The following is a 12038-nucleotide window of genomic DNA, read 5'->3' on the forward strand; positions in this document are numbered from 1 at the left end:
CCTTCCTTTATGGCAAGATTGTCATGAGTTATGGAGTAAAAAGCGAAGAAGACAGAAGCAGATGGGCATGACTGATGATGTTTCTACAGTTAAAGCCCCCAGAAAGGACTTGTCTCTGGGCATGGATGACAGCAGAACTAACACGCCTCAGGGTGTGCTGCCGTCTTCACAACTGAAATCTCAGGGCAACTCGAATGTAGCACCTGGTCAGTAATGCTTCCATGGGTTGATCTTCTTCATGTTGTTTTGTGGCTGACGTTAATTATATTGCTGTAGTGTTAAAGCACTTGTGGGTAAAAGTTGAACACTGAATTCAACATTTCCTTGTTATTCGATTGTGCCAGTACAGAGGTTTCACTGCTACCGGCACCACAATATTAAGCAATCTCAAGGTGAGATTAATTTATAAAGAAGGCATCAAATTACATATGATTAGTGATGGGTCAGCTTTCCCTGTCTTCTTTTTTCCCCTAGTGCAAGAGTCAGTAGGTCTTTTACTGACACTATTCTGTGAGGCACAGCATTCAGTGTCTGTGGATGCTTTTCAGGAGTAAGAAGAAAGATAAAGGAAAACAGCCCGGAATCAGAGTAGAAGCTCTTTCATACTGTTTGTAATGTCCTCAGGTTACTTTTAATATATTTCCCAATATATTATAGAATCTCAGACTTGAATCTGATATTGTGCCAGAAGTGACTTGAAGTATGATAAAGAAGGGTATTTTGGGGAAAGTTAAATTTCTTCGTCTGACTCAATCTGTTGTAAGAGTAAGCTTCTTCACGAGGAACCAACCTCTTCAATGTTGTCAGAAGTGCGGTTAAATTCATTCTCTCATTTAGTTAACGACTTTAAAAAAAATGGAATCCACTCCTTCATTTTGCCTCATGAATCCAGCAAGCATTCAGCTTTAATGTTTTTATGAAGACAGAGATGATAAGAAATAAATACATGTATGTGTGGAGGTGGTGTTTTATTAAACATGAAAAATAGCCGAGCACTTATTAAGAGATGAGTAAGTATTGACTGCTCAGTTAGTTGATTAAAACAGATCTGTGGATCAGATTGAACTTTTGGTGGTTAAATATAGAGTAGATTAGCTGAGAAAGCTTGAGAAAGATTACCTTAATGCTTTCCCATGTAGTCTACAAGCTTAGGGTTGACCTTGGTCAGACTACATTAAAGTGCTAATACATGTTACTTTAAAAACCAAAATTAATTGTTATTTGTTGTTCAAAAGTATTCTTCAGAGTTTCTTGAAATAGTGAATTCCCCTTGTACATGAAAATATTTGATGTATATGTAGCTTAGGAGAAAAAATGTTCATTTGTTGTACAAAGTGAGGGCTGTCTATATCAAGTTCAGTATTATTTCTCTTCATGGTAAAACTATGTAAAATTTGGAGAAAGACAGAAGCAACAAGAAGTTTTCTTGGTTTGTGTTTATGTCACCTGTTTTATATACCATCCACTACTGAAAAAGGATTTGAGATGGTTGTAACAGGAAATTTGGATGGTGGTCACTTGTCCCAGGCAACAGTTGTCATATTCCTTAATAAGACTACCAGGTGTTTATTTCTGCTTCTCTTCATGGAACTGATGTCCTTATTCCACTAGGAAGCCTAGTGGAATAGAGGGTAATTATTTCACTCTATTTTAGCTGATAAAAAAATTCTGGGCTCATTTTGTTATTGTTTCTTAGCTTTGCATATTTACAACTCTGTTAATTTTAGAATGTCATTTTATCCCTCCCTCCCTCCTTCTCTTCTCCTTTCAAACTGTCAATATTAAGAAGTGAGGCTTCTAGTTTTTTGAAATAGGAATGAATCCTCTTTGCTCCATTTTCTACATCAATAAGTGCCATGAAATAAAAATGCCCCTTCTGTGTAGATGAGACACCACAGTTAAACTGTACTTCTCTGAGCTCACATGGAGACTACCTCTGTTAATACAGACATGAAAGGGAAAATGAGGAAAACTGGCACTTGGGGTGTAGCAAACAAGCATGGTTCCTTATTAATACCTGCGGATCACAAGGAGAACTTGCAAGAGTTTGTTTTGAATTATTCTAAAAATATTAAGAAGTAATGAAAAGTATATCAAACTATATAAAGAGAGAATATATTTAAAAAAGCATTAATCATCACTTTTTCATCTTGGAGTACTATTAGTCTGTCATCTGTGGTTATGGAAATTGCTTATCAGTATCTGTATTATCACTTAGCATATATAGTATTATGTACATTTGAGCCTTGTTGTTACGTATGACTCAGATAAACTTGCACAAGAACCTACGTAAACCATCACAAGTCTAAACTGAAAATTAGAAAAAGAAAAACAACTGTTATCGTGGTCATGAATTAATGCCACCTTATATGTACATGATAAGCATGCTTCTGTAGGAGTTCCTAATTTACCAAGAGTGCTTAACTTTAAAAATAAGAAGTTTGAATAAAAGACATTATATCAGACAGTCTACAAAATCCCAGTTTGAATTTACTGCAAAGATAAGGTTAGGTTTTTAGAAAATACGTGTTATTTTATATAAGCAGTACAGGGAGTGGTTAAGAGTTCAGACTCTGGGGACTTCCCTGGTGGCGCATTGGTTAAGAATCCGCCTGCCAATGCAGGGGACACGGGTTCGAGCCCTGGTCCGGGAAGATCCCACGTGCCACAGAGCAACTAAGCCCGTGTGCCACAACTACTGAGCCTGTGCTCTAGAGCCCGCGAGCCACAGCTACTGTAGTCTGCGCACCTAGAGCCCGTGCTCCACAACAGGAGAAGCCACCACAATGAGAAGCCCGCGCACCGCAACTAGAGAAAGCCCACATGCAGCAGTGAAGACCCCAAACAGCCAAAAATAAATAAATAAAATAAATAAATTTATTTAAAAAAAAAAGAGTTCAGACTCTTGGAATCAGAATACCTGGGTTCAAATCTCAACTCTGCCACTTACAGAGTTTGTGACCTTGAGCAAGTTATTTAGTCACTCTGGATGTCAGTTTCTTCAGTAAAAAAAAAATGGGGCCAATAATAAAGCATGCCTTATAAGGTGGTTGTGAGGAGTAAAGGATATAAAATGCTCAGAAAGGAACCTAAAATTATAGTCGTCATCGTCGTCGTCATCATCATGATCATCATCCAGTGCCCATTCTCAGGTGCTATTTCCTGGTCATGTCTATAGTATGGGGTTCTAATGGTGGTCTTGGTTTTCCTTTCAAAGTATTTACCCTTAAAGATAATTTATTCAAAAGGGACTGCAGTTCTTTTTCTTTTTTGTTTTATGTGCCGTTACATCTTCAATGTACATGAAATTGAACTAGAAAGAGATTCCCTTTTCACAGTATTTCTCAAACACTGTCCCACGAATGTACATTTTAATAGGGTAATACAGAGCCATTCTGTGGGGTGGGGAGAGCTGTGAATCATGGCAATTCTAATTAATACACGTTTTGTCTTTAGTAAAAACAGGCCCTGGACAGCAGTTAAACCACAGTGAATTGGCAATCCTACTAAACCTACTACAAACTAAAACAAGTGTTAGTGTGGCTGATTTTGTCCAAGTGTTGAACATTAAGGTAAACTCTGAGACTCAACAGCAGCTAAATAAAATAAACCTTCCTGCTGGAATTTTGGCAACAGGTGAAAAACAGACAGATCCATCAACACCACAACAGGAGTCTTCGAAACCGCTGGGAGGAATTCAGCCTTCTTCTCAGAACGTCCAGCCTAAAGTGGAGACTGATGCTGCCCAGGCGGCTGTGCAGAGCGCATTTGCAGTTCTGTTGACTCAGTTAATAAAGGCTCAGCAGTCAAAGCAGAAAGATGTGCTACTGGAAGAGAGGGAAAATGGATCGGGACATGAAGCGTCATTACAACTCAGGCCACCTCCAGAACCTAGCACTCCGGTGTCGGGTGAGTGTACAGATAGCAGACCACTAACACGGCTGCGTTCACACTGTTTTCTTGCTGTTGATGATTAGCTATAATGCGTAGTGTTTAGTAGCTTTGCTAGGAGAGGTCCTGAAAATTCTCAGGTCACTGGTTATAGGTTGGTTTCTTAGTCCGTGTACTCCTAGGAGTTGATTCTTTAACGAATTATCTGTGGGTGATAGAACTCATGAATGCTATCAATGTTTCTCATGTGAACCTATGGTTAAGAAATAATCTTTCACTCCAGTTGCAGCAGGGTGATTGACCAAGGCAGAAACTTTATGTATACAGTAGCTTTTGTTCTTCAGGCAGTAAATAGGTACATGTGAGATGCCTTTGAAAAGTCAAATACAACAAAATTTTTCTGTCACCATAGACTCAAATGGTAGCAGGCGATATTTTAATACTTACATATACCTTTTTCTTTTTCATTTGACTTTTGGGTTGTTTTTGTTTGGTTGGTTGGGTTTTTTTGTTTGTTTTGTGTGTGTGTGTGTGTGTGTGTGTGTGTATGTGTGTGTGTTTTGCCGGAGATATAACTTCTAATGCTCTTTAGAAAACATTAACTATTTTGAAATTTTTGTTTTCTATGGTAACTTTCGACTTTTTTTGCCTTGTTTCACTTAGGGCAAGATGACCTCATCCAGCACCAAGACATGAGGATATTGGAGCTCACGCCAGAACCAGATCGGCCTCGTATTCTGCCTCCTGATCAGCGACCTCCTGAGCCACCTGAACCACCGCCAGTCACTGAAGAAGATCTAGATTATCGGACAGAAAACCAGCATGTACCCACCACTAGTTCTTCGTTAACTGACCCTCATGCTGGAGTGAAAGCAGCCCTATTACAGCTACTTGCTCAGCATCAGCCCCAGGATGATCCCAAAAGAGAAAGTGGTATTGACTACCAAGCAGGAGACACTTATATGCCCCCTTCAGACTACAAGGACAATTTTGGATCCTCTTCTTTCTCTTCTGCTCCTTATGTGAGCAGTGATGGTCTAGGAGGCGCCTCTGCTCCACCATTGGAACGACGTAGCTTCATTGGAAACTCAGATATTCAGTCCTTGGATAACTACAGTACTACTTCATCTCATTCTGGTGGTCCACCTCAGCCTTCTGCCTTTTCCGAGTCATTTCCCAGTTCAGTAGCTGGATATGGAGACATTTACCTCAATACAGGTCCCATGTTGTTTAGTGGAGACAAGGACCATAGATTTGAATATAGCCATGGCCCCATTGCAGTCCTGGCAAACAGCAGTGACCCTTCCACAGGGCCAGAGAGTACTCATCCTTTGCCAGCAAAGATGCACAACTATAACTATGGTGGTAACTTACAGGAAAACCCAGGTGGCCCTGGCCTCATGCATGGACAGACCTGGACTTCTCCTGCCCAAGGACCTGGGTATTCACAAGGATACAGGGGACACATTAGCACATCAGCTGGCAGAGGTCGAGGCAGAGGGTTACCATACTGAGTATCTGTTTTTCCTCAGGCACATCATTTTTATCTGGAAAGACTTTTCTAGCTGCAGTTTAAGGCAGCGATCCAAGAGACTTGAATAATATTAATTCAACAACAGCTTTATTTTTATGTGGAAAAGGGTCTTGCATACAATAGTTTAAAAAAAAAAGACAAAAACTTTGCTTAAATTCATGCTGTTCTAAAAAACTAGATCTATTGATTGTACATCTTCACAAATTCTAGTTAACAATTTTATTTTGTATTCTTGCAGTTTTAAGTGGATGCTAATCTTAGGGACATAAAAGTCTTTTATGGCCCTCTTGCAGATCTTCTGAACTATGCACATTTGTGCTTTTTTGTAAGTTTGGACCAACTTTTATGTAACAAACAACCAACCCCTCCCCGCCTCCAGTTTTACAACAATCAGAAAGGGCACTGATTTATTTGGTATTTTTCTTTTTACAAAGCTACCTTTAGTCAAAGGTCACTGTCAGTCTTTGCACCTGCTTTCAGTGTTATTGTGAAAGGTGTAATTTGTGCTCATTTCAGAAAATAAAACACAACCTTTCTCTTGATGCAACAGTTTTATAAAAAAAAAATGGTCAACGTTATTTTTGTTTTATTTTGCAGATTATCATAGCCTAGCAAAATGCATTCAAATGAAATAGCGGGTTTTATATGAAAAATATGGGTGGGGTGGGGAGGGTAAGTAAGTGCCTTAACAGGTAAGCCTAAGGTCTGAGAAAGTAGTTAACCTTTACGCCCATTTGTCTTCTAAAGGGAATCAATGCATTGTATTGAAGAGGCAGGGAGCTCTCAAGTGTCTAGGGGCTGCCTGCTGGGTTCCTCTTAGGTTCATTCCCTCTGCCTATCACACTTTCTCCTTTTCTTTGGGTTGTGTTACCTTCCACTACCACCTTCTCTTGATAGGGGAGTGAGAGCAAAGAAAGGGAGTCCAACTCCCAACAGCATTTTTTGTTACTTCTGAGAACAAGTTCTGAAAAGTGTCATTTAAATGGTTGAAAATAATAGCTAAATGAGAATTTCAGAGTACCATTTTCTTTCAGGCTGCCACATTGTCCCTGTTTCCTTTTGCCATGCATAATTGGAGGGCAGTAGCATAGAAACAAGGCTTAATAACAGAATTGGCATAATTCTGTTAAAGTTCATGGGGGGAGGGATGGCGAACACCTTATTTTAAGTTATACAGTTGCCATTTTAAGACAAAGTTAACTGTTCATTTTACTCGTTAACTAGAAACATTGCTTAGGTTGAATTTACTGAAGTAAAAAAAGTAGTGTAAAAAAACCCTCTTATTCTCTCTCCTCTCACTTCCTACGAGGTTTACTACAACTTCTTCTGCCACACCTAGAGTAACTTTATTTTAGTTCATTTTAGAGTGATGGATAACCCTTATTTCAACTGTAATGGTGTCAAGTTTAACTAACTTGGTGTGTGCACTCAAACACACATACCATTATAATAATCCTAGAAAGGAACCAAAGGTAAATAACCAGTGTTGCCATTAGCACGAAATGGCAAAACAGACTCTGGAAAGGAGAGCTGTGCCAACTCATCGTTTGTTTTAACTGTTCTCCCGGTAACTTATTTTTTGATTGGAATCTTAAATTGGAACAACTGTTATCAAATGGAAATGGCTCCAGTTCTAAAGTCAGTCTTTTAATCCTGTGCTCTCTATCTGACTTGTGAACCTTCATTTCAAAACAGTACATGGGAAGCATTATAGTTTGGTAACAGTAAGAATAGTTTCAAGTTAATAATTCACCATTTTACTGCTATAAAATGAGTTGATGTCTTTTGATGGAATTTTTTTTGTTGTTGGGGAGAAAGAAATGAATGGAAGAAAAATTATTTTTCTTTTATTTGAATATTGAATACTAACAACTTATAATAAAACTACATTGCAGGAAGTGAAGAAATATTTTGAAATTTAGCAAAATAGCTACAGTATTCAAGTATCTGGAATTTTAATATGGTGAGTCTTAGAGCTTTAGACTTTCCTATAAGTGACAGTATCTAAGTTATTCTTAATAGTCACACTTGATAATTCTGCTGACCGTAGCAGCTAACCTAAAATTGAAGATATTTATGTGACATGAATAGCCTGTGTTTTAAAAATTAAATATTTTATATAAAATTGAACTGTGTTTGGATAGTTTTTCCTAACATTTCAGTTATGTATTTATGTTGGGAGAGTGGCTGGGAGGACAAGGAAATTGTTGCTTGAAATTGAAGATTTGAACTATAGCTCCTAATATTACCCTAAGACAGCATTGATTGTGAGACAACAGTATTTTAGGCACTAGTTAGGAAAAGTGTTGCCAGTTAAACCACAAGTCAAGGCTAAGATACATCAATTGTAATATACTTCCCAAGTTCAGAGATGTTATTATATGAAAGAATGTTTCTTAAAATTGATGAAATATGGTAGTAAAACTCTTAATGCATCCTTTCATATCATTTAATAAGTAAATTTGGATTAATGAAAAGAACAGGGTTGGGAAATCACTAATTCTGTATGTTATAATAACTGCAGTAATCACTGAGTATTCTTGGGTGAAATTTAAGGAACATAAAATGTTACTTAAGTTTTTTTTGAAAGAAACAGGTAAGTCAGGTTGCAAATGAGAAGATGAAAATAGAAAAAGATTGGACCTACCAAAAGAAGAATATATTTATTATCTCCCATGTGAAATTCCCTTATGTATTTCTAGATACAGCAGCTTTTTCTGCATGCAACTCATGTTTCCCAAGTCTTCAATCCATTATTTGTTGGAGAGTTGCTGTCACCCATGAAATTTTAAGACTCATTTTAAGGGTTTATTGATTAAAATAGTTTGTGGAATGTGAGTTAAGATAGTGCTCTAGGGCTTCCCTGGTGGCGCAGTGGTTGAGAGTCCGCCTGCCGATGCAGGGGACACCGGTTTGTGCCCCGGTCCGGGAAGATCCCACATGCCACGGAGCGGCTGGGCCCGTGAGCCATGGCCGCTGAGCCTGCGCGTCTGGAGCCTGTGCTCCGCAACGGGAGAGGCCACAACAGTGAGAGGCCCGCGTACCGCAAAAAAAAAAAAAAAGTCTTCAGAAAAAACAGGGAAATAAAATTTTAGAAAACTTAATTAGGAGCCTGTAGAGGCTGTTTGTTTCATATATGGATAGTCTTTAAAAAGGAGGTGCCTCATTTTCTTTTTTAAAACAATGGTTACCTAAATATCTAACAATTAGATAATAAGACTGAATCTTTCACTTAAACATTTTTTCTGTTTGTAGGAGTAAGGTCCGTATCAGCAGGCCTGCAAACAAACACTGCTTTTAAATTCTTTCAAGTTCTTATAGTTTTAATCGGTTTTATAAGGGGAGAAATGGTTTGTTACTTACCAAAGGCCTCTCCAGATAATTTCTTAAACTGTTTCTAGTTTAATTAAAAATAAAAGCTATTAAGATAAAAGCTATCAAGGGATCCAGTTGAAGGTGGGGAAAACAAAATTTTGATCATACGGGAAAAGAACTTGCTCTTTGAATTGTGTAGACTAACACTTTGTGGGTCTTATTCCTTTCACCATATCAAATGTCCCATTAAAAAAAAATTTTCTTACTGAAAATGCCATATTGAAAATGAGGCTCTGTAGTGAATCACACTTTAATTTTTTTCACAATTAAGTTAATTTGTTGTAAAGGTGTGCTTTTTTGCAAGAATTTTTAGTAAAGTCTCATAACTCCTAAATCTCATGTGTTTAATATAAGCCATTTGTTTAACAAAAGAAAAAAGACTGTATTTGATAGTCTGTAAATAAACTGCCCTAAAAATCCAGGCTATTTTTATCCTTGTTTTCTTCTTGCTCATATACAGAACAGACTCTTAGAAATAATCTTATCTGATGAGGATGAGCACTTGTTACAACCGCTGTGTCATGCTTTATAGACAACACTTTAAACCTGGAACCCTTCTTTTTTACTTTTTGTACATATTCAAAAATGTAGGAACACATCCAGAGATAACCACCATTAATATTTTGCATGTGTTGGATGTCTTTTCTTACAACAGTGGGATTATACTGCCCATAGCTTTGTAATTAGAGTTTTTCATTTAATAATATTTTGTGAACATCCTTCTATGTCAGTAATTAAATTCCGTCCTCTTTTAGTGATTGTAAATTACTCCTTTATAGAAGAACCAAAACTTAACAATTCCTCATTGCTGGACACAAAATATTTCTAACTTTTCTGTTATAAATAACAATGTGAGGAAAATCTGCTTAAGTACAAACACACAAATGTACGTTATTTCCTTGGAGTTGCTGATCTAAAGAGTGCCCATCTAAACTTTTGCTATATCCATATTGCCCTCAGGAAAGGTTTGCAAGTTTTACATTCCTATTACTTTCCCTTTTCATTTAGTTATGCTGGGTATTCAAGCATTTTAAATCTTTGCCATTTTGACAGGTGAGAAGTCATCTTGTTTTAATTTATATTTCTCTGATTACTAGTGAAATTTATATACATGCTAGCTGGATGTCTTTTGTGTATTAACTATTCATATGTTTAGTTATTAGGTATTTCCTCTGTTGCTTTGAAGAGCTTTTTATAGAAGGTACGTAGCCCTTTGTGAACTATAATCTTAAAAATACTGTGTGGTGTGTTTTGATAAAGGAAAATTTAATAGTTACATGTAGTCGAATCTATTCTTTTCCTTCTGGTTTCTCCTTAGAAAAGTTTTCCGTAGCCCAAGGTTATTTTACTTTTTACACAATTTTATTTTACTTCCCTGGCTTTCTGCTTTTACACTTAATTCTAAACTGTTCTAGAATTTATTTTGCTAAATGTTGTGAGGTAAGGATCCAACTTTATACTTTTTCTGAATGGCTATACTAACTATGCCAACAGTATTTGTTAAGTAGTTCATCCTATCCATAGTTTTAAAATGTCATCTGTCTTATTTGGGTCTGTTTCTGGGCTTTTCAGTTATGTTCCACCCGGATCTTTCTCTTCTGGTTAGAAGTACATTTGTATTGGATCTTCATAAACTACGTGTAGCACATATCAGGCCACAGTATTTGTTTTAAGATGGAACATAATTTAATTGTCCATTGTTTCAAAGCTTGTCTATTTCTGCCTGTTTTTCCTTGGGACTTCCTGAATCACTTTGATCACTTTCACCAAGTATCCTTTTAGGATTTTAACTAGAAACATATTGTTTAAATTAGTGTGGGGTTTTTTTGTTGTTTTTGTTTGGGTTGGTGGTTTTTTGCATGTTCCTTATTAAAAGTTCTGAAAGTTTCCTTACTGTAGTTCTGATATGTTGGTTTTTTTAAGAGTTTCCAAAAATTTGTTGTTGTTGTTGCTTCTAGAAATGGGCTCTTCATATTGTTATAAATAATATAATATTTTAAACTAGTCTGCTTATATAGGAAAGCTGTCATTTTTAAAAAACTGGCCACATTACTTCTATTATTTCTAACAGTTTTCAGTTGATTGAATATGATGATGGGCATTCTGTTTCTGATTTTATGAACGTCTTAATTTTTTAGTATTTCACTCATGTATAATCTAAGCTATAGATTAGAAATAGAATAGTTTATTATGTTAAGAATATTCATGAAGCCCATTTATTAGGATTAGATGTTAAATTTTTTAAAATGCTTTTTCATTGTAAAGCATTTTCTCCTTTGATCTATTGATGATAGGCACCAGTTATATTAGTAGAATCTAATACTGAGCCATTCATTAGAAATACTGCTGTATTCTATTGACTAACCCTGTATTTAGTATTTTGTAGTTATGTTTATTTGAGAGGTAAGTCTGGTTTTAATTAACATTTGATAGTGTTACAGAAGAAACTGGAAAACTTGTGTTTTATTTGATTTAGAATGGCTTATATGTCCTGAGAATTTTTTTTTTTTGAAGTTGATGCTGTTTTATTTATATCCAAATACACCTGACTTTTTTCTTGAAGGTGATTCTTTCACTGTTTCTCCATTTCCTCATGTGTCCTTGATCTTTTCAGGGTTCTGTTTCTTGAGTAAATGTTGGTAATTTTATTTTTTCTGAAATTCATCATACAGTCCATCTTATATTTAAAATGTTTTTAGCATACAGTTGTACTTAATAATCTCAGTGTTTTAAAAACATTATCATCTATTGTTAAATATCCTTTGTGTGTTTTTTCTCTTTTCCCTGATTGGACTAGTTAGGATTTGCCCCATTCTACCTCTGTCCTCTCACCACCAGGGAATAAAAATCTATCATATACTTCTCATTTATTTTAACAATTTGATTTTGATTCTTTTCTTCTACTTCCCTTATTTATCCCTACCTCTTGAGTTGAATAATTGGTCCATTTGTCTTTCTTCCTTCTAATTCTAAAAGAAACCATTTTAATGCTATGAATTCTCTGATTATTTCTTTGCTTCCATCCAGTAGGTTAAGACTGTTGTGTTTTCAGAATATTTAGTGGCTGCAAATTTGATTGCTTGTTTGATCCAAGGATTATTTAGAATAGTGTGTTTCAATTTCCAGGTCGTTGGATATATTTTATTTTTTTGTTAATAACAGATTTTCTATTACATATAGGCAGTATATGTAGTCTGCTTTGGGGAATTTATTAAGGATTTCTTTTTAGCCTGCCAAG

General features: G+C 36.2%; 2 protein-coding genes across 8 annotated transcripts in view; one reads left to right on the forward strand and one right to left on the reverse strand.

Moving 5' to 3' along the window:
* The window catches only part of CDK13 (cyclin dependent kinase 13), a 111076-nt gene extending 105614 nt beyond the window's left edge, over positions 1–5462 (forward strand). For 5 of the 7 annotated variants that reach the window (XM_089917065.1, XM_089917066.1, XM_089917068.1 and 2 more), the window contains 3 exons: positions 1–206; positions 3457–3909; positions 4555–5462. In XM_089917065.1, coding sequence (XP_089773191.1) covers positions 1–206; positions 3457–3909; positions 4555–5405 — 1510 coding nt within the window. In that variant the 3' untranslated portion in view covers positions 5406–5462. The remainder of the gene's footprint in view (positions 207–3456; positions 3910–4554) is intronic. The other 2 variants (XM_089917067.1, XM_022593042.2) reach the window with 1 other exon arrangement.
* MPLKIP (M-phase specific PLK1 interacting protein) overlaps positions 1–12038 on the reverse strand; it is a 30404-nt gene continuing 18366 nt past the window's right edge. Inside the window, exon 2 of the mRNA XM_022593049.3 lies at positions 1–12038. This exon is cut by the window's right edge and continues 16698 nt beyond it. The gene's annotated coding sequence lies outside the window, so the exon portion shown is untranslated.

Source organism: Delphinapterus leucas, chromosome 9 (genome assembly GCF_059928025.1).
Source record: "Delphinapterus leucas isolate spDelLeu-1000000601 "Yukka" chromosome 9, BTC_Dleu_Yukka2, whole genome shotgun sequence".
NCBI classification, from domain to species: Eukaryota; Metazoa; Chordata; class Mammalia; order Artiodactyla; family Monodontidae; genus Delphinapterus; species Delphinapterus leucas.